Consider the following 22610-nt stretch of genomic DNA (forward strand, 5'->3'; position numbering starts at 1 on the left):
AAATTAGGCTTACTGTGTCTGTTACCTTCATTCAACTGACTTCTCGCTGTGTTTTACACTTTTAATGAGTATCAGCCAAAATATATGCTTCAGAGCTTTCTATCTTACTAAATACTAAATATAGTTGGGTGCAAAGCACTCTGCATACATACAAAAGTAGGAGAATGCAGGAAGAAAACTCTGTTTAAATTATTTTGGCAGTGGGCATTATATTTAAAATAGACAAAAGAATAAAATGTATACATAAAAATGTATTGTAAATGAAAAACTCTATCAGGAAATTTAAAACTCTTAGAGCTTTTTTTTCCTCTACTTAGAGCTTTTTTCCACCTCCATCATTAAATCTTAATGTTCCACAGTCCAACGTCCAGGAATAAAAACAATGATTAAAAAAACACAACATTAAAGTGAAGGAAACTTCTGAAAAGGACATTCACCATTAGACATCTCTTCATCCAGAAATAATAATGATCTCAGAAATTTGGGTGTTCCTTTCGTATTCCTCTTTGGCAGACCGAATACCTTCATAATACCCAATGGTGCCAAAATATGATTGGGGAAAAACACAACTGAAAACTATGAATACACACTTCTAAAATAAAAGGTTGTTTACTTAGAGAGGGAATATGGTTATAGGGCTTTTTTTGTTCCTATCACCAGAATCTACTGCCAAAGCACAGCTTACTTGGTTGGTGGGTACTGGAAGTTTAGGGTCAATTTACAGTTCTTGGGGAATGAGGTAGGAGACACTAATTCACTAACACTAATGCTAATCCTAGTCGAAGTTCATCTTAATCTACCAACTGAATGGGGTGCCCTATTTGTGATAGCCATGGTACTCCCTTCTTTAAGGACAGAGATCAGACCCTGATTGTCACAGTACATGATCATGCATATCATACTATGGAAATCTTAACAGCCACTTAATATTTTCATTAGGATCAAGCTTGACCCTCATTGTGCAGTAAACCTCCAAATCCATTGTTTTCTAATTCCTCTAGTGAACAATAATGCTTTATGTTTTATATTACTAAAATTACTGGCAATATTAAGTTTCCTGAAATAACATTTGTCTTAATTTTAGTTGAAACAACAGTATTTAGTCCAAGTCCGAAATCAGAGGTAGACGTGTTGGGCAAAACCAGATACACAGGTATGAATTGCCAATTTCAATGGAATTGTCAAAATTACACTCACTTTTACACCTGTATGCAACCTTTTTTTTTACTTACAGCTAGGTAACAACAGGAAATTACTTCTGTTTTTTTTTTGAGATGTCTGCAGGAGAGGCCATCTTCTTGACACTTCAATTGTTTTTTAAGTTGTTGGCCTAAAATTTGCGGTGATAGCCTTACAGACGAAATGCACATTTGTAAACAATATCTGGCACTGAATATAAATGCCCACTTTACTTAAACAATGCACATAAGGTACAGGACAGCATCCTAAGTAAGCTTCCAAGGATTCCAAAGCAATCTCAAAAGAAGTAAAATTTGCATAACAAAATTCGGAAATTTTGTCAATTTCACCCAAATAAACCAATCAGCTTGCATTGAATTTACACCCCCGGATTTCTTACAGCTTCTGCATTATCCCACGGGGTGGATGAAAGATTAGTGCTTCATGTATTGTTTGCAGGGACGAAGACCCACAAATGTTTTTTCCAGTTGGAAACAATTTGCCAGAACCACACGCTTGCAGAAGTAGAGAGAGCCACATGGCAAATCTCACTGGACATATGCCTTACTAACAAATGGATTTATTGATTATTTCCTTGAAGTATATCATACCTTCACTGTTGCCCTGTGTTAGTTTGTGATCATTGCGCAAATGTGCAGTTATATATTGCTTCAAAACATATTAATGTGTTGCGTGCCATACTTATCAATAATGTATAATATTTATTTATATGATTAAAATTATATTTTATTGAATGTTTTCATAATCCTCCATTAAACTCCTTACAGACAAACCAGATGTAAGATGAATTGCATATGACTTTGAGATATCTCCATGTTAATGTTTTGTTGTTGTGGTTTCTGTAGCTAAGCATGTAACATACATGAGGAAAGAAGATTTAGTTCCATGTTCGATCACAGACTCTCTCAGGCATTTCCCAGTAGAAGAGGCCACCAATCAGGAAATCTTGAATGCTCCTCAGAACCCACCATCCAATCTCACTGTGGTGACTGTTGAGGGGTGTTCATCCTTTGTTATCCTTGATTGGGAACAACCTGACAATGACACTGTTACTGGTATGTACTGTGCATGTGAACACAAATTTTCTGTAACATGGAAGCAAATGTTTTCTTTCAGTCTTAAAGGGGGTTGCATCAGAGGATTCTTCCCTCCTTTGATGTCTCCTTTTCTAGGAGATCAGAATGTTTGCTGGGTGTGAGTGTATCACATTGTTCTACAGCTGTGGAAAGTACAAGCATGTGCATAGAACAGAAGGAAAGTATGTAAATAACATAAATTCTTCTTCTACTGAATTCCTTACTTCATTATCTGTATAGGTATCCATTGGTCACAAAGTCACAGTAGGTTTTAGTAAAACACCACAGCCCAGCCAGGCTTCTATCCAGGCCTCCAAAACAAAACTGTCCCTGCCTTTTAAAGTATTGCTAGGCATGCACTTCTGCCCAAATGTATACATAGTTCTAGTTAGTTTGCTAGTAGGTGTGTGAATGAAAAATATTCTTTACTGGAGGTTTTAAGCTTCAAGCCAGTCATAAGCTGTAAATATGGCTTCTGGGTAGAATGGACTTTCATCTCTGCAGTGTGCATGGTCATTTTAAATGCAGAAGGATGTGGAGAACACTGCTGCAGGTGTACAAGTAGTTCATCTGCTGTAATCCATAAAAAAAATCAAATAAACATAACTTTTTGGTTATGCACGTACAAGGGATTTTTCAGCCATGGTCTAGTGAGTCTTGTTTTATTTGTTCTGAAATGTCTACTTAAATTTACATATAGCAGTGGGAATACTGAGATAATATACAGTACACTCCTAGATTGCAGGTAACAGCATAGTAAATAATGCTCACACGAAGTGGAAAAACCACACAACACAATTAACACAATTTAAGCTTAAATGAACATGAGATAATGTATTTGTATGTAAGATTCCCTGTAAACAAGCCAATTCCATTATCCAGTCATATTGCTGTCTGCAGCTTGTATTGAGTTATCTAATGGTTGCCAGGTCCATTACTCAATAGCAGAGCAAAACAATTGTTCTGGATAGTTGATGTCATTGATTGTTGCAAAAAGAAATGGAACAAGTTATTGGCCCTTCATTGTTGTACAGGCCAAAGTATGGTATTATACCACCACGCATCACAACCAATTTCTCAAATGCATTTAAAGCTCAACTCTCTTACATAAGCTAAACATTCATCTGAAGGACTTTAAATTATACACATTGGTATGCACATTTCCCAGGTTGCCTAACTTCTGATATTTTTTAGGGGTGGTATTCTTTAAGCCTATGTATATTTAAAATGGATGTATGCCTTTAAATCCATAACACACAATACACATTTTTTTGTGTTATAGTGAGGCCACTAAAGTCATTCTGTTAGTATAAGTCCATCCCACCAACTCATCCAAACAATGTCAGATACGATATGTTACATTATTACATTGTTACATTTATTTATGCAGATTATTTATCAAAGAACCTTACCCCTCCCACATTGTAAACAATGCACAATGTAATAGATTGTTATTGACCATTTTCTATATTGTCCATTTTAATGAGTTGAAAATTAAATTTTAAAATGTAATACAGAACCATGTACCATTAAAAGGAGCATTTGGCTGTTGGTTCTTTAAAAGTAGATATAAAGCAGTCATACTTTTTTTTAATAATGATGCCAAAATTATGTATATCAATTAACTATATACAATCTTTTACTTTCAGAATATGAGGTTATTTCAAAGGAAAATGGAGCACCTGCTGGCAAAGATAAGTCAATCATAACCACAAACCAAACCTACTCTACTGTGGAAAACTTGAAACCCGATACAAGGTAAATAAAAATACCCGTGCCTGGAGCTTTACTAGGCTTACCTAATGTCTAATTCCTCACTAATTTATAAAAAAAAAAAGATTGTATTTCCATCTTCTATTTCGGACTACATCATCCTTTTAGACTTTTCCAAATGAATTTACTGAATTGTCTGGGTGAAATAGTACAGTTTTGTCAACGAAAGCAAGAGTATTTGCATTACTGTATATGTTATGCTCCTCTGTCGTTAAATGCGCACCATGAAACACAGCATCTTGTTGAGTGTTTGAATGATGGCATCGCATCTGGTTCCTGTCAATGTATAGAATCATTCTAGACGAAAGTAAGTCTTTCAATATACTAAAATAGCAGTTTGCATCCCAAGTGCCCAGATGTTTGCATAATTTCATCCAGACACCTACTTTAATGTTATCCTACCCATTTAGGACCACATCCTTCTTCAACTATAAACAACTTGCAGGTTGCAATGTTTCTGTTTTTGATTATAAAAAAAAATCAGTCTAGAAAGCTTTGTTGGTTGGAGTGCACCTCAAATGTAAAATGGTTTACAACATATACTGCTAAAACGTATTCAAAAAGCTCAACATTGTTTCTGATATGGAACCAATTGAGGCCCCAGGAGAGGGAGAAAGTTTGACATGTGAATTTTAGAAACCATGTAAAGTACCAGTATTCTAGTATTACTTATTTTTAATTGGTATGAGTTCCATGTGAATGTCTTTGATATACTAATGTACGCTACGGACCAAAAGTATGTGGACACTTGGTCATCACACCTATATGAGCTTGTTGGACATCCCATTACAGGCTATGCCAGTCTCTCTACACCAAACATGTCAAACCATGCATTTATGGACCTTGCAGTGTGCACTGGGGTATAGTCATGCTGGAATAGAAAAAGGCCTTCCCCAAACTGGTGCCACAAAATTGGAAGCATGCAACTGTCTAAAATGTCTGTAGCATACTGGAACTAAGGGACCTAGTCCAAACCCTAGAAAACGCTCCCAGACTTTCAGATAGTAAAGCATGACCCATCACCTCAGAGTCCAGAGTGGTGTGCTTTACATCACTTCAGCCAATGCTATATAGTGTAAGCATGTGAAAATGTAAGTGTATAATGTGTTAGTCAGTGAGTGTGTTAGCATATGGTGTTGGAGAATGTGTATGTGTAAGTGTATGACGTAAGCGTGCGCATGAGTCAGCATATGGCATTAGAGTGTGTGTTACTGTAACGCCCCACACTATGGTGTTAGCATGAGTGTATGTGTGTGAATGTTAGCGTTTGGTGTTAGAGTGAGTGTGTGTCAGCAGATGGTGTTAAAGTGTCAGGGGTGAGCGTAGAGTTACTGGTGCCTGGGAGAGGGGTGCAGAGGGGCAGACGATGAGAGGGAGAGTGAATGGATATATATGTGTAGGTTGTTAGAGCTAGTTTGCATGCTAGTATGTATGTGTTAGTTACTGGGGAGACATACCTAATTCATCCTCTCTGTGAACATTTCCTCCTGTATCTCTCCAAAACATTTTGATCACAGCTTTGAAATGATTTATGAGTCAGAATAACTTGTAGTTGGTCAATGGCTCACAGATCTTCTTCTGGGAGTAATCTTTCATTCATACACCCTATTAAAAAGTATTAGTATTAGAAAGTGTTTCTGAACAATAATTGTGCTGTATGACATGTTTTGCAAGTTAGATACTAAAATAAATACCGTTAGCTCAGCAAATCTGGTAGCAATTTTCATCCTTGTCACTTTGCTCTGTCTGTCAGACAATTTAACTAGCTGTGATGTAAATGTGATCTGTTTGTCCATGGTAAAAAATTATTAAATTGAATGTCATTCCACTTATCAATACTTATGTATGTGTAACCAGGCCCGGACTGGCCATCGGGCACACCGGGCATTTGCCCGGTGGGCCGGGCCACGGCAGGGCCGCATTGACTTTAGGGGCTGATGGAGCTGCAGCTCCAGGCCCCTAACCTACCTACGGCCGCAGTAATGCAGGGCATAAGGGGCACCTGTCCCTTAAGCCCGCCGCAACTGCGACCGGGTCCGCCACTCTAAGGGGCCGGGAAGTCCCCACCAAGGCCGGCCTTACGGGTCTGCGGCCGCACAGGGTTTAAATTTAAACATCGGGGTTTTTTTAACTTTATTTAACATGGAGGATGTTAAATAAAGTTGAAAAAAAAAACCCTGATGTTTTAATTTAAACCCTGTGCGGCCGCAGACCCCTAAGTCCGGCCCTGGTGGGGGCTTCCCGGCCTCTTAGAGCAGGGCGCCACACTCCGGGGAGCGTGACGGGGGGCGGTCCGCACCGGGTGCCGCTCATCAGGGGCTGCCAACTTGCGGCACCCGGCACTCCTCCAGAGACGGACAGTAATGTCCGCCGCTGGAGGAGCAGGCTCGCAAGGGAGCGGTATCGGAGGTCTTTAACAGACCTCCGGTTCCCTTGAGTGATTTTAAGCCGGGTTCAACCCGGCTTAAAATCACTCAAGGGAGCCGGAGGTCTGTTAAAGACCTCCGATACCGGTCCCTTGTGATCTGCGCGGCAACAGCTGTTGTGCGCCGGGGTTTGCTGTCAGATCCCGGCGCACAACACTGAAGCCGCGCCCACCGACCCGGTGACCCGGAAGAAGACAGAGAAGACAGAAGAACTGAAGAAGAGGAAAGAAGAGGAGGAAAAGGAGCTGTAAGGAGAAAAGAGGAAAGGTAGGAAAACATTCAGTGAGAGTGGATTGGTGTATATTTGTGTGGATTGGTGTATATATGTGTGGTTTGGTATATATGTGTGGTTTGGTATATATGTGTGGTTTGGTATATATGTGTGGATTAGTATATATGTGTTGATTAGTATATATGTGTTGATTAGTATATATGTGTGGATTGGTATATATGTGTGGATTGGTGTATATGTGTGGATTAGTGTATATATGTGTGGATTGGTATATATGTGTGGATTGGTATATATGTGTTGATTGGTATATATGTGTGGATTGGTATATATGTGTGGATTGGTATACGTGTGGATTGGTGTATGTGTGGATTGGTATATGTGTGGATTAGTATACGTGTGGATTGGTAAGTGTGTGAGAGTGATGGGTGTTATGCTGTACCATTTCTAGGGCTGCAACAACTAATCGATAAAATCGATAATAATCGATAATGAAATTCGTTGGCAACGAATTTCATTATCGATTAGTTGAATCGATTATTATCGATTATAAAATGAGGGTTTTTTCAGAGCAAACGCTCTGAAAAATCCCCCTCATTATATAATCCGTTTAGTCTGACTCACCGTCTCACAGCAGCAGCTCCTGCTTACTCCCCCTCCCTGTAATCACTGTGACAACTGGCCCCGCCCCTTCCTTCTCCAGGCCAGAACCACATGGCTGTGACACTCATCTAACTGTAAGTATATGTATATATATGTGTGTGTATATATATATATATATATATATATATATATATATATATATATATAATGTGTATGTGTGTATATATATATATATATATAATGTGTATGTGTGTATATATATATATATATAATGTGTATGTGTGTATATATATATATATATATAATGTGTATGTGTGTATATATATATATAATGTGTATATATGTATGTAATATATATATATATATTTGGGCTACTGAAAGTTAGGGGAGGTGGGGGTTAATTTAGGGGCAGTTATGGTTAGTGGGGTGTTTAGGGTTAATTTAGGGGCAGTTATGGTTAGTGGGGTGTTTAGGGTTAATTTAGGGGCAGTTATGGTTAATTGGGTGTTTAGGGTTAATTTAGGGGCAGTTATGTTAATAGGGTGTTTAGGGTTAATTTAGGAGCAGCTGTGGTTAATGGGGTGTGGGGTTAATTTGAGGCAGTTGTGGTTAATGGTGTGTTTAGGGTTAATTTAGGGGATGCTGTGGTTGATGGGGTCTTTAGGGTTAATTTAGGGGATGCTGTGGTTAAGGGGGTGTTAAGGGTTAATTTAGGGGCAGTTATGGTTAATGGGAAGTTTAGGGTTAATTTAGGGGAATCTGGGGGTATAAGGCATATACAGTATATAAGGCATATGTGGGGAGGGCAGTGTGGCATGTCTGGGGAGGACGGAGTGGTGTATCAGGGTGTATAAGGCGTATCTGGGGGTAGAGTGGCATATCTGGGGGTAGAGAAGTGGCATGTCTGGGAGGCAGGGTGGCATGTCTGGGGAGGATGGAGTGGGGTATCAGGGGATATAAGGCGTATCAGGCACAGTGGCAGATGTGGGAGGCAGCGTGGCATATGTGGGAGGCATTGTGGAGTGGCAGATGTGGGAGGCAGCATGGCGTGGCATATGTGGGGAGGGCAGGGTGGCATGTCTGGGGAGGATGGAGTGGTGTTTCACGGGGGTATAAGGCGTATCAGGCACAGTGGCATGTGGGGGGTAGAGTGGAGTGGCAGATGTGGGAGGCAGCGTGGTGTGGCAGATGTGGGGGGGCAGCATGACATGTCTGGGAGGCAGCGTAGCAAGCCTGGGCTCAAATGTGCATATATTGGGGGGCTGGTTGGGAAATAAAGACAAGAAATGTATTATCAAAGTTTTTTTATTCTGCTGTTTGTATTTAACATCATTTGTTTAGTAAATTATACTAAATAAATGAAAAATTTACATTCATTTTTTTTATCCGATTAATCGATTAATCGAAAAAATAATCGGCCAACTAATCGATTATTAAAATAATCGTTAGTTGCAGCCCTAACCATTTCCAATGTCTTTTTCATGATCTAATTATGCTCTAGAAGTACATCATAACTCCCATCACTCTATACTGTTCCATACAGTGGCAGAGCTGGGAGGCAGAGGCCTTGCACCCCCACCACAGGACTCCTGAAAGGTAAGTGAACTTTAAAGAGGGAGAGGGTAGATAGTTAGGAGGGGGTAGTTGCGGCAGGCTTAAGGGGCTCTGCGTTAATGCGGCCATATAGGACCAGTCAGTCCAGTCCTGACTGGACCTATTTTAAGGTGGGGGCCTGGAGCTGCAGCTCCATCAGCCCCTAAGTCAATCCTGCCCTGGCACAGGCGCGGTCGCAGTTGCTGCTTGCTCCGGCAACAAGGTAAGTAGGGTGAGGGAGGGGGTGCAGTGAGAAGGGGCAGAGGGGGGTTAGATAGTGAGAAAGGGGGAGAGGGGATAGATAGAGGCGGTACATATTGAGAAGTGGGGAAGGGGGTTACATAGTGAAAAGGGGGAACATAGTGAGAAGGGGCAGATAAGATGAAGAGAGGGGGTAGTGTGAATGCGTATGAGAATGAATGAATAAATGTGTGGATGAATTGTGTGAATGCGTATGACAATGAATTCATGTGAGGATGAATTGCTTGAATGATTTGTGAGACTGCATTAATGAATGTGTTAATGATTTGTGTGAATGATTAAATGCAAAGATGGTACGGGTGGGCTTTAACAATAAATAAATAAATAAATATGGGCTGCTCAGGCTTAAATGCCCGGGCCTATTTTTTGTCCCAGTCCGGGCCTGTGTGTAACTGGTCTTTGCTCATGGCATTATCCTGTGCCAGACTGGGGATTAAGATTGGCCCTGGCTTTTTAAAACCAGCAGCCAGAAAATGATGTACGTGGAGCTGCATACTGGATACTTACGGCAACGTGTATCCAGCCGGCAGCTACACACTAATGGAGCAAATAAGCAATGCCTGCGGTGAAGGTCAGTGACCTGTATGATCTGGCACTGGCCCACCAGGCTAATACTACATGGCCAGGCTGACTAAATATAAATATTCTATAAATCATAGAGTAGAATGGGATTTTGAATTCCAACTCCACATCCTCAATGATTTAAGTTAGCACCACATTAAGCTAATTTAGAAACCACAGTGAGTATTAAGAATTCCTATCTTAATCCAATCTGGTAAGAAATAACTCATATGTGTGGTATAGACATCATATTCCCACCATAAATGGAAAGCTTTATCATAGCTGGGAAGCTGAAAATTCCAATATTGCGGTTATTTAAGAAATCACAGAAAAGTAGTAATCCTAAATTAAATGTACAGTTCCACTTACAGAAATAACATACATTTTAGAAGGAAAAACATGCATGTCACACATGGTCTGCTTCTTCAGAGGTGTGTTGCTTCGCCTTGACATCCTTTCAGATGTCATCACGGGAACTGAATACTCATATATTTTAAACATGCATGGGTCCAATAATGATGCATGAGATGAGTCCAATAATTGATTTAAGGGTTGAGACTTTTTTACAGCAGAAAATGGACAGACTAGATGGTTCTCATGTGCTGTGAAGTCCTATGTCTCTATAGTGTGTTGGCTTCCAATGTTACCGATTTGTCATATTCCGTGCATAGGTTGTTACTTCACTTTTATGACTGGTGAATAATCCCTTAGTGTTTTATCTAGCAGTATGGTTTTCATTTATTATGTTGGCCTTGTACAATAACTAGTTTTAAAGAAGGCAGTGCATGATTACACACACGTTTTAATGGGAAACATATTACCTATCAGTATTTTCAAGCATTTCATGATAAATGTCTTTACAATGTAGAACCTGTCTCCTTGAAACCTTTAGTAATTTTTTATTTACCTGACGTTAAGGCTGTAAGACCACAGACCTGTTTCTGAGGGCAATGTGGTTTTTCTGAGGGGTAAGCAAACATTTAGTTGATATATGGACTTCTTAATGGGATTTCCATGTTTTTCTCATGTAGATACAGTTAAAAGTCTTGCGATTCCAGCACCGCCAAGCATCACTTTAAAGTCTCCTCTGTTTATTCAACTGTTTGTTTTGGAGAGTTTATATAGTCCCTTTTTAGCACTTTTCCACTGGCTTATAACTCAACAAAATGCAGGATTATATGAATGGCTTCTTGCCTGGCAATGTGTGATCCAGAGACCCAGTGTTTATAGAATAGTTGGTCACAGTTTGCAAACAAGACATGAATGCTAGAAATGAAACCCCTGAACTTTTTCTTATAATTTCCATGTCATTTCTAAAGTACTTTGACTTATGTTTTAATTAGTGCTTATTCTAGAATTACCAAATCTTACAGAATGAAAACACATTAGAACAGGGCATGAATTATTACACTTCTCGAGCTGTAGTTCAAGATGTTTTTTACTGCATATATCATGCTTTTAGTATTAGAATACACTTAAAATTATTCATCCTTAACTGGTTTAAAAAAGTTGCCTAAAGTAGCATGTTTTTCATATTAGTTTATACTTGTACATGTACATCTTCCAAGTGGAACATCAATATTTTTGACAGCAAATAACCAGTATGCCTATTTTTCCTGATGTAAATACCTTGATCAGTCCTTGGTATTGTTTTATATTCAGGATAGCCATATGCCTGTTCATACACATTTAAATTCTCTCACTGCATTAGCCTCTACCACTTATGCTGGAAGGCTGTTCCACCTGTCTGCCACTATCTCAGTAAAGTAACCTAAAGATGTCCCTGCCATCAGTATGATGAAATTCTAGGCCATTAATGCCTCAGCTGCAGGTTTATGTTTACGCCTATGGTTAGAAAATATGAAAGCTACAGATCTAATTTTCATTTTTAGCAAAATATTAAGGCAATTTTAGCATTTTAGACAATGTTTTGGAAGCAATCTCTCTGGGAATGATTATTACATTTACAGGTTCTTTTTTCACATTGTCCAGAAGTACGTTTTCAAGTTCAATTAGTGGAATTAGCTGCTCACCAAATCTCATTTGTACCAATTAGAAACTCTTATAAGGAAATTTCATTTGACACGAGTAGGAGGTAAAAGTTAATGTTATATCATTAGTAGTGAACATTCATGACCCTCCAATGAGCATAAAATAAAGTAAAACATAAGGAAATGATTTCTTCATATGGAAAGAAGTGGTTTTCCATATTGCGTACGTAGCCTCCTGTACAACTTCCTTTGGCTTTCTGAATACATTGGGTGCTCTTCTTCTAATAATGTGTCAGCAATGTCAGACAGCCAGACTATTAATATATGATAATAATGATAATATATGATAATTGGAATCCAATTGTAGTCGCCACCCATTATACTCCCAAAGATTTCGAGCCTCAGCTTCGAGTCTCTAGACATAACTCTTCGAGTCTGTAGACATAAATCCAGCCCTCTTGTGAGTGTTAGCGACATTGATTAAGTCTGTTAAAACATTTTGTTTCCACTTCACGGTATGTGACTGCAAAGGACACCAATGAAAATGATATAGAGGGCTGCATTGCCTCTAAGCATGGATGCCTGGAGGGTAAAGATATAGCTGAAACATTTGTTAACCCCTTAAGGACAATGGGCGGTCCCTAAACCCATTGAAAACAATGCATTTTGAGCCCGTACATGTACGGGCTTTGTCATTAAGGGGTTAAAAATGTTAACTTAATATTAATGTTGCAGTGTTCAAAGTATAAATATCCGCACTATTGAGAAAACATGAAAATATGCAGTCTGAATGCCAGAAACCCATGTGGTTTATCAATTACTGGATTTTGCTTCATAGGAAATTGCTTTCAGTTTGGCATTTGCATTGAATGATTTTGAAACTTCATGGTAATATAAAACTCAACTTACTTTCTAGTCATCTTGTGGCTTGGTAAAAGTTCTAGTATTATCTATCTATCTATCTATCTAGTACCTGGATATGTCATCTGCATTAGGCAGCACTGAGAAGCTTCAACGGAGGTCTGCGCAAATCTTGACAGAATAACAGGGCTGGCTTGCAGGGGAGTGCGCTAGGAAGACTAATCACTTAATAGGGAAACTGGCCCCAACTAAAGCTGCTGCTCCTTCTACTAGAGGACTATCCGCATATGTACATCATGTGTTCAGTGTAGACGGGGTTATGAACCTTGTATTGACATCATTTGAGAATAAGAAGGTCTCTTTTAATACATACTCAAAATAAGGGAACCAGAGTTGCCCATTTGTCCACATAAGTACTTAATACAAAGAAAGTCTAGTCATTTATATGATACAATACAAATTGCTTTTGTCAGGGCCCCAAATCTGTTTATTTTAACCACATTAGTTGGATGCCAGCAGTGGCACCAAATATTACTGGGGATACATATTTATTAGGGATGCTATCTCTTCAAAGAAATTGTCTGGCAAACGAACTATCTCCAAAAGTAATGGATATAATGGCACCAAGAGTTGTCGTAAATTGAGACATCATGGACCACTGTATTTGGAGCCACCTACTTAGGTTCATTAGATACAGAAACAAGCCCATCTTGTATCCCTTCTTGAGTTAACAGGAAGACAAAACTGTCACATGACATCACGTGACAGCGCCTCTGACACAGTGATGGTGCCACCACCTAACGCAGATATCAGCATAGCATAAACCTCCTCAACATTACATAGTAACATAGTTCATAAGGTTGAAAAAAGACCAAAGTCCATCAAGTTCAACCTATATACATATTGTGTCCCTACCGTGTTGATCCAGAGGAAGGCAAAAAACCCTTATGAAGCAGATGCCAATTGCCCCATACCAGGGGGAAAATTCCTTCCCGACTCCAAATATGGCAATCAGAATAAATCCCTGGATCAACGTTCTGTCCCTATTAATCTACTATCCATAACTTGTAATATTATTGCTTTCAAGAAACACGTCCAGGCTCCTTTTAAACTCTTTTATTGAGTTTACCATTACCACTTCCTCTGGCAGAGAGTTCCATAGTCTCACCGCTCTTACTGTAAAGAACCCCCGTCTGTGCTGGTGTAGAAACCTTCTTTCCTCCAGCCGTAGAGGATGTCCCCTTGTTATAGATACCGTCCTGGGTATAAATAGGTCCTGGGAGTGATCTCTGTACTGCCCCCTTATATATTTATACATAGTTATTAAGTCCCCCCTAAGCCGTCTTTTTTCCAAACTAAATAACCCTAATTCTGATAATCTTTCTGGGTACTGCAGTCCTTCCATTCCCCTTATTACTCTGGTTGCCCGTCTTTGAACCCTCTCCAGCTCCACTATATCTTTCTTGTACACTGGTGCCCAGTACTGTACACAGTATTCCATGTGTGGTCTGACTAGTGACTTGTACAATGGTAGAATTATTTCCTTGTCGTGGGCATCCATGCCCCTTTTGATGCACCCCATGATTTTATTTGCCTTAGCAGCAGCTGCCCGACACTGGTCGCTACAGGTAAATTTACTGTTAACCAAGACTCCTAAGTCCTTTATATGCAAATATACCATAACTACAACATTTTGTTTTTAAATATTTAAAAAGGTGTTACTCTAAACCACCCTAATCCCATGGATCAAACTTCTATTCTACATTCTGCAAACTATCCATGAGCATTCTACAAAGTGTCACAGCCCATGTCTCTTTCTGCTTGATTCGGAGCCAGGGCACAATTACAATTATATATGGATGTTTGGAGGGTTCTGTTCTAAAATTGTGACGAGTAAGCAGGTTTGACTAATTACTCTATAAATCAATAACTCAAGGTTATTGCAAATCACTCCGATGTTTGATGTATATTTTAAAATTTACAAGGGAAATTTCTAAAAATCACAATGACAGCATATGCAAAAAAAACAGTGTTGGGGTCCCCACATGTTATGAACCGGTTTAAACAAATCAGTAATATTTGAAAGCAGCATAAATTTTGAGACGTGAGCGAGTCCCTGTGTGGTACTCATACCTATTGGAATTTTCATTTGTTAGCTTTGGTTGAATAACTACGCACATATTTCTATCATTGCAACGTTCTTCTCAGGTTTTAGTCATTTCCTTCTAACTAAATAAAGTACGCTAATGTCTGTAGTATATTCACAGCAGGAAGATTTTGGTTTCAGGAGTCGGAAAGTTTTGACACTGTATCCAGAAACATTTGCAGCAATCAAGAGAAGAATGTGGCATTGAAAGGAAAACTGAAAGGGGAGGGTTTGGTCTGGGGGCAAGTACAACCAATCCCCCCTGTCTCTTTCTTAATTTTACTTACACATGTTCACATACACTCATACTAACACTCTAATTGAATATACAGGATAAGTTTGTGTGGCACTTGGCTCCCTTCTTGCTAGCACACAGATCAACCTACTTCGCAACTTATGTGCGACCATATAACATAGTGTTATGTGCACAGCCCACTGTTATGCTGGCTCAGCCTGCTTAAGGATTTTAAACCAGTAATTGCCCCTCTGTCACACTCAGGCTAGACCACCGCTGGAATCCAAGAATCATTCTCTACATGTCTTGATTAAGTCAGTAGGAGTTGTATCATAGCATTGGTTTCTCTGCCCGATGGAAAGTGTGTTTTGTCATTGGCAATATTTGTCTTTTCCATTTTATTTGTCCCCAGACCTCTTCTTCTAATGCCAACTTTAGTATTAAGACAAGAAGACAGGGTTTTTATTAAAAACATGGTTAATTCAATTTTTTAAATGGACATTGCATTCATAATCCACAAACAGGTCATAGAGAGGTTATAGTATCATAATGAGGTTAAAATAATAGTTTAACTTTCCATATCCATTTGCAAATAGGCTCTATCTTTGATTGCAGTACATTTTTGTTACATATTGATATCATTTTATTCTGCATTTTTCAGCTTTGAACTGATCTACAATTATATTTCTTTTTTTAATAGAAAGCGTTCAAGGTTTACAAAATCAGAATGAAATGTTTTATTAAATATACGTGTTCTGTCTTAATGTCCTCCGGTCATAAATATGAGTTTGATAATATGGTTGATTCCTGGAAATGGATGTTTTGCATTAGCTAGACTGACTCAGAATGCTATCTGCTAAGAACTGTGGGCATTTTATTTTCCCCAAAAAAACATGTAATGCATGTTTTGTGTCACGCCCACTGACAGCAGTTTAGGGGAACAGCCAAGATGCGGATTTCACTCTAAAAGAAGAAAACAGGAGAAGTGTAATTATAAACCATACTAAAAGTCTTTGGCAGTGCGTGCAAAGCCAGCCATGCCATATTGGTGAACCAGGTGGCTGCTTATGGAGCTCAGAATGGGCACCACTCCCATGTTACCTCCTGTGTTGGCATAAAAGTGCATGGAGGAGCAGGATGGTGCAGACGTGCTTCACGTAGGCAACTAAAAATCCAGCCCTTATTCAGTGATACCTACTGTTGGTCGGAATTGACACTTGCTTTGGAATATACAATAGAAATGATGTAGGTTGGATTCAGATTGAGAATGAATGGAAAGCAAGGAATAGAGCAATGTTAAAAATAGAGAAAATAAATGAACCAATGAAATTTGAATGGCTACATTACTAACATTAAAGCATGCAACAGAATTCAAATATTTTTTGTAAAATTCAGGCTGCTATAAAAAAAATATGCAATACTTACAAAATCATTGATCTTGAAGTTAAATGAATTTATGTAAAAAAAAATTACCAGAGCTGGTTTTCTACCTGACGTGTTGGGTAAGAGTCTAAATCCACAGGGACCTGGAAACTTAGAAACACAAAAGGCAATCTCCTGCCCCCTTACATGGGTTTCATACCATGAGAGCAGGATTATTTCTTTTCTGTTTTTGATACTGGAGGAGTTATTGACAGGGTAGCAGGTAAGCAAGGTATTGAGTGTTTAGGGAGCAAAAAAAGTTTTAGCTAGGTGGGTTCACCTAGGGCTGTAGAAGCCACATAACAGGGGTCTCCAAGAGCTATTGGTAGTTCCATATGTATCTGTTTTGCACAATTAACGCTGGAACAAATAAAATTAAAACTAAAATGGAAAACATAAAGCAATAAATTATATGTTTTTTCCAGTTCCTTAATAATAAGTTGCTTATTTTAAATTAATGGCTAGGGACCCTTGCGCTAGGGCAAGCCTTATGGAATCAGATATAAATGACCATCATTGATGTGCCTCATTGGGGTCTTAGTTCTACCATATCAGCAGTTAGTTCATGCTGAAACAGTGAAATAAATTAACTATTGCCCAGTGGCTATACGTCCTTACAACCCAGGCTAAAAAGTTACTGTGAATCACAAAGGGAGCATTGTAGAAAGTAGAAACAATCATTAAAGTTCATGAAGGGCCTCAAACATTTAAATAATATTCTACTGGGGAAGATTTATAAAGCCTACAATTACCATTTTGGATTTTGGTGAAACCTCATGGTGTTCTGTTGAGCTTCATTTTCAATCTGGTTAATAAGCACCAGCAAATTACATACATTAGAGCCTTACGTAAAGTAAAACCCCACAAACTTTCCACAATATTTAGCATCCTTAAACCATCACAGTTTTTAACACATACTCATTAAAACTATCTATAACTTATGACTTCTGCTTTTCAATCAGTGTAGTTTGAGACATATTTGATTTAAGAAACAAAGGATCTGTGAAAGCTGGGGCCGGTGGCAAAAGGTGGCAGACATAGCATAGCAATCAATTTCCTGTTGGGATGTAATTTATTTCTTCTCCTCTCCCAGTTTTGCAAAGGCAACCAGGTCTCCTCAAAGAAGCAAAATGGGAGACATAACTTCAGGGATCACAAGTGTCAGAATGAATTGTGTAGCCACACACATGCCCACTCTACCAGGTTAGCACACATTCACACTTGACTACTACTCCATATGGTCCCTATACCCGCTCCTCACATATTGACAACCTGTCCAAAGTAAAACATCCAAGCGAAATAAAAATACATTCATGCAGAACAAAATCTCTTTTTTTCATATAGTCCATATAGTTTGTTTCAATCATCACAGATTTGAAGCAAACTAATCCACGTGCTATTTTGTTAGAAGATGTTTTGTTTAATAGCCATCGTTTTTTATGTTATACGTCCAAACTTCCATCTACTTTGTCCTCATCCGGCCTTTACTGGCAGGATCACATCGTAAAAGGGTTGAAAAAAGACCCCATTTCACCATTTATTAGCTTAACCGAGTGTTGTTAATGGGTATAAATATATCACAACAAAATGAATCACCAGGATGACTTTGGTGTCAAGTATGCACCAGATGCAAGTGGAATTTTGAACTGTAAGCCCCATAACAATACATAATCATATACTTGTAACAATGACGGATTGTCCCTGTATAACAAGTGTTCCTGTTTCTACAGCTGGTATCGCAAAGTGCTTTTGTCTTCTTTATTTCACTAATGTATTTTTCTTCCCTTACATAAAATAGAAAAGAATAAAGCAGTTTCATCAGGTCTCCATTTATTCTTAAAATTGTAATTCATGGGTGTAATCTAAATCAGGTGTTGAGCTTCTGTCAAATGGTGCACATGTTTGACCTTCAGCTTCCATTTTTAAAGAGCCAACACAGAGGGAACCATCGCCAGAGTGCCTTATTAGGTTAGACCCCGGTGAATTTCATTGAAATCATTGAGATGAATAATGAACTAATTAAGCATTCTGTTACTTGCTAGAGTTTTCCCTTACAGTAACTCCTTTACTAAGGGACTTTTGAGTTCCTCTATGTTTGTTTCCTTCTATGTTTGTTTCAGGCCTTTATAGTAAAAAATAGTATGGGCAAAACACACGGAGCATTAGCTGGACTAGATGTTCCTTGTCATAATTCGTATTGGCCGTGAAATCCTCTCAAGCGGGGAAGTGCCTGCGCCCGAATGGGCTGTCTCTGCGGTACTACTCTCGCATCCGGGACCTGTTGGGTCTGCATTTTGTGGATGCCTTCAACTCAATATTGGAGGGTGGGCAGATACACGGCCACACCATGTCCGTGTCAATCTCTCGTATCCCCAAAGAAGGTAAGGATCCTGAGCACTGCGGTAGCTACCGCCCTATTTTACTTCTCAATTTCGATCTCAAGCTCGAAATACTGGCCATCCGTATAAAGCCGCTTCTGCCCACGTTGATGCACCCTGATCAGTCAGGTTTCGTCCTGGGTTGTGAGGCCCGAGGTCGTACCATCCGTGCCCTCAGTCTGTTGCACTACACAAAACTCACCTCTACGCCTACCATCTTTCTCTCCACAGACCGAGAGAAGACCTTTGATAGGGTGGACTGGTTGTTTATGCTAGCCACCCTCCCGCATATGGGTTTTGGCTTCCCTATCCGCGCGACTCTGCATCAATGGTTCCCTTTCTGACTCTTTCCTCATAGGGAATGAGACTCATCAGGGCTGCCCTTAGGTTGAATCGGACATCACGGGTTTGCAGGTGGAGCGGATCCATCATACTTCTAGGTTATGCGGATGATCTTTTACTTGCTGTCTCGCAGCCTCTGACCTCTCTACCGTCTATTTTGAAAGAGCTCAAGGATTACAGGAAACTCTCAAATTTTAAGATTAATATGGCCAAATCTGAGATTCTAGATGTTACTCTGCCTCTGGCAGAGAGCCGCATGTTAGCAGCCTCTTTCCCTTTTGCATGGTGCCACTCTAAGCTGAGGTATCTGGGGATTTGGGTATTGGACTACTTTCCCAACTTTACGCTTACAATTTCAAACCATTGTTAACTACTTTGCAAGCTGATCGCCGCAAGTGGTCAGGGCTTGCGGTTTCCTGGCTGGGCAGAGTCAACACTATCAAAATGAATATTTTCCCCCGGCTACTATATTTCTTCCAGACTCTCCCTATACATATTCCACCACCCTTTTTTGCCTCTGTCCACTCTGCCTTTCTCTGGTTTGTTTGGGGACCCCGCTCCCCTTGCATAAGAGTCTCCCTAAATCGAAGAGGGGTTCTTGCGCTGCCCTGTCCCCATATGTATTATAGGGCTTGTCATCTTCTACGTGTGCTGGAGTGGGTACATGGTTCACGACAGAAGCAGTAGATCGATGTGGAGAGCGGTCTGTTGGGTCTCCCTGTTGGATCAATACCCTGGTTAGCTGTGGACACTGCCATGCAGTGGGCCTCAGGCCATCCTTTTATCCGTTCGACGTTCCACGTATGCCACTTGAGGGTACTCCTCTCTCCACCATCCCATCCCCGCTCACCCGGTGAGGGATAATTCCCCTTGGGAATGGGTGTTGACCTGTTTCCCATGGTGTCCGATGGCCTTCCCTCTCTTTTTTCCTTTCTGTATCCCTTATACTTGAATATTCAATAAACATTAATTTACCCTAAAAAATATACTATTATATATATATATATATATATATATATATTACTGTTGGCATCTGCAAGAAAAATAATCCTACCCAGCACTGTGTTCTGGATTGGTGCAAAGAACAGAGCTTTGGTTTGCAGATTCTGCTGCATACAATGCTCACCACTTTTTTTGTGTTTGTTTTCTTAGTTATGAATTCCAAGTGATACCGAAAAATCCACTGGGAGAGGGTCCTAGCAGTAACACTGTGGAATTCAACACAGAATCAGGTAATTTTATTATTATTATTATCTTTTATTTATATAGCGCCAACAGTTTACGCAGCGCTTAATACAATTCATATATTCAAGGGATATGACAAGACAAGAATTGACAGACTAAGACAAACCGATACATTTGGTGGAGAGAGCCCTGCTCGCAAGCTTACAATCTAGAATCCTAGATCTATCTAATTTCATGTATCTGCTATTTCTTAAGATCTTAAGATCCGGATTGCTTACAAAAAATGGTGTCTTTTACATTACAATAATGAAACTTTTGGGAGCACCGTTTTATATATCTGTTAGGGAAACACATGCTTGATTCTATTTTTACTGCTTTGGGATGTGAGGAGTTGTGAAATCAGTTCACTGGTGTAAAAGGTGCATGTGCAGCAAACGTGAGCAGCAATAATAATGAGAAGGCCAAAAGCAAGAAAAAGATAGGTGGATCCACATCTGCGAAGGTTCATGTTTTATTATGTAAAGATTAAATTGAAGTTATATCCAATTTCTCCAACCTTAGTGTATCTCTATCCAGTACTAAAAGCAAGTTTGTCATACAAGTGCGATGGAAGTCCTCTGACACCTGCTCTTCAATTCATTTACACGTTCAAGTTCACGTCTTCCAGACCTTTCCCAGAAGGATAAAAATACAATGGATTGTATGAAAAAAATGAAAGTAAAAACAAAACTGTGGTCAACTAAACTTAGCATTATCAGTTTCATGCTCTTCTAGTCTTTTGTCTAAGGTAATACCTTTTATTGAGTCGACATAGAAAATAATGTAGTATTACATTGGGTTCAGGACCTAAGAGATCTTCAAAAATAAAGAAACACTCATGTGACATCTTTTTCTGATGTTTGACTGAAGATTCTATATTTTCTGGGACCAATATGGCTATATCTATTTTGCTTTTTTTTTTGTATGCTTTTTCATTGTCCCCAGAAAAGTCCAATCTTTATATTTCAAAAGCAACTTTGTTTTTGCTTTAAATACCTATGGTATTTTGAAACCATCCAGTGATACCAATGAATGTGGTAGAAAAAATAGCTTTATTTTGGGGATAATACAAAGTTTATTGTTGGTTACACTTTTTTTTCATATGGATTCTACTTTTCCGTGCCGCTGAATACAGTATAGCTACATCCACGTGTTCTGATGCAGGGAAAATAGATTGCTCAATGAAAATGTGTAGCGACATTGTTTCAGTAAACAGGTGACTATATTGTAGTTTTAGCTAAAGCCGGAGTCATTTTAACAGACCGCTGCGGGGGCCAGTTGTTAAAAACAGCTGACTAGTTTAGAGCATAATGTAGAAATATGAGGCATCGTGGGAATTCACAAGAGATCTGCAATCCATTGCGTCCCCTCCAGCTGACTCTACATCTGTATTCTATCATTTTGAGCTGAGCAACATGGGTATGCAGAGAGTCTGTCTCCATCTCGGAATGATTTCAAGGTCTATAGGAATGGCTAAAATTAAATTTTCAATGGATGTTAACGTATAACACTGCCACTATTCCATGTGGCAATTCTGACCATATGCCATGCCATAAATGTGTGTCTTTTTTTTTCCGTAGCGGACCCAAGGGTGAGCGAACCCGTTAAAGGTAAGATATGGCAAATTACATTAAAGTGTGTGTTTTTCTTAGACAATATAAATGGTGCCACTTGTCAATAGCAAAACCCTACACAACAGCACTCCATTGTTAATTCCACTCCTGACATGCAATAAAGGCTGTAGTTTTCCGTACTAATTGCTAAATAATGTGGTATTCCAAAATATCCTGTGAGATGTGATTGGGAAAGCATTGTATCCTAGGGGTAACATTGTATTTTAATTATAGTTGGTCCTACACTAGGATTCTTAAAAAATGTTATGCATTGGCATATGATCCATCTATTCACTGTTTCACTGATCAGATAACAAGATTTAGAATATAAGTGGTAGTCAACCGGTTGCGGTCAGACTACAATTCCTATCATCCTTAGTCAAATTACAAAGTGAATTGGTCATTCAGCGGGCCTGTTACAACTCCATCATATGATAATGACTATACACTATTTCTCTACCTGAGCCAGTATTATATGGTAACTCTCACTAGGAAGAGAATGTTGCTTTCATTAGCATTATGGTTTCCACTTCTAAATTGAATACATAAAAAGGATTGTGGTGAGCGAGCAATGCTGTACACGTGAACTGTTTTTGAACTTAATAGATAATAGACGTTAAAATCTCTCAGATCACGCTTATTCATAATAAAAAACATTGCATCTGGTGCAGTGGTT

At 39.2% G+C, this 22610-nt stretch overlaps 1 protein-coding gene across 1 annotated transcript in view; it reads left to right on the forward strand.

The window, feature by feature from the left end:
• ABI3BP (ABI family member 3 binding protein) overlaps positions 1-22610 on the forward strand; it is a 153060-nt gene that overhangs the window by 124648 nt on the left and 5802 nt on the right. Inside the window, exons 33-37 of the mRNA XM_053455981.1 lie at positions 1085-1153; positions 2046-2255; positions 3926-4034; positions 20250-20329; positions 21902-21931. Coding sequence (XP_053311956.1) covers positions 1085-1153; positions 2046-2255; positions 3926-4034; positions 20250-20329; positions 21902-21931 — 498 coding nt within the window. The remainder of the gene's footprint in view (positions 1-1084; positions 1154-2045; positions 2256-3925; positions 4035-20249; positions 20330-21901; positions 21932-22610) is intronic.

Source organism: Spea bombifrons, chromosome 2 (assembly GCF_027358695.1).
Source record: "Spea bombifrons isolate aSpeBom1 chromosome 2, aSpeBom1.2.pri, whole genome shotgun sequence".
Taxonomy (NCBI): Eukaryota; Metazoa; Chordata; class Amphibia; order Anura; family Pelobatidae; genus Spea; species Spea bombifrons.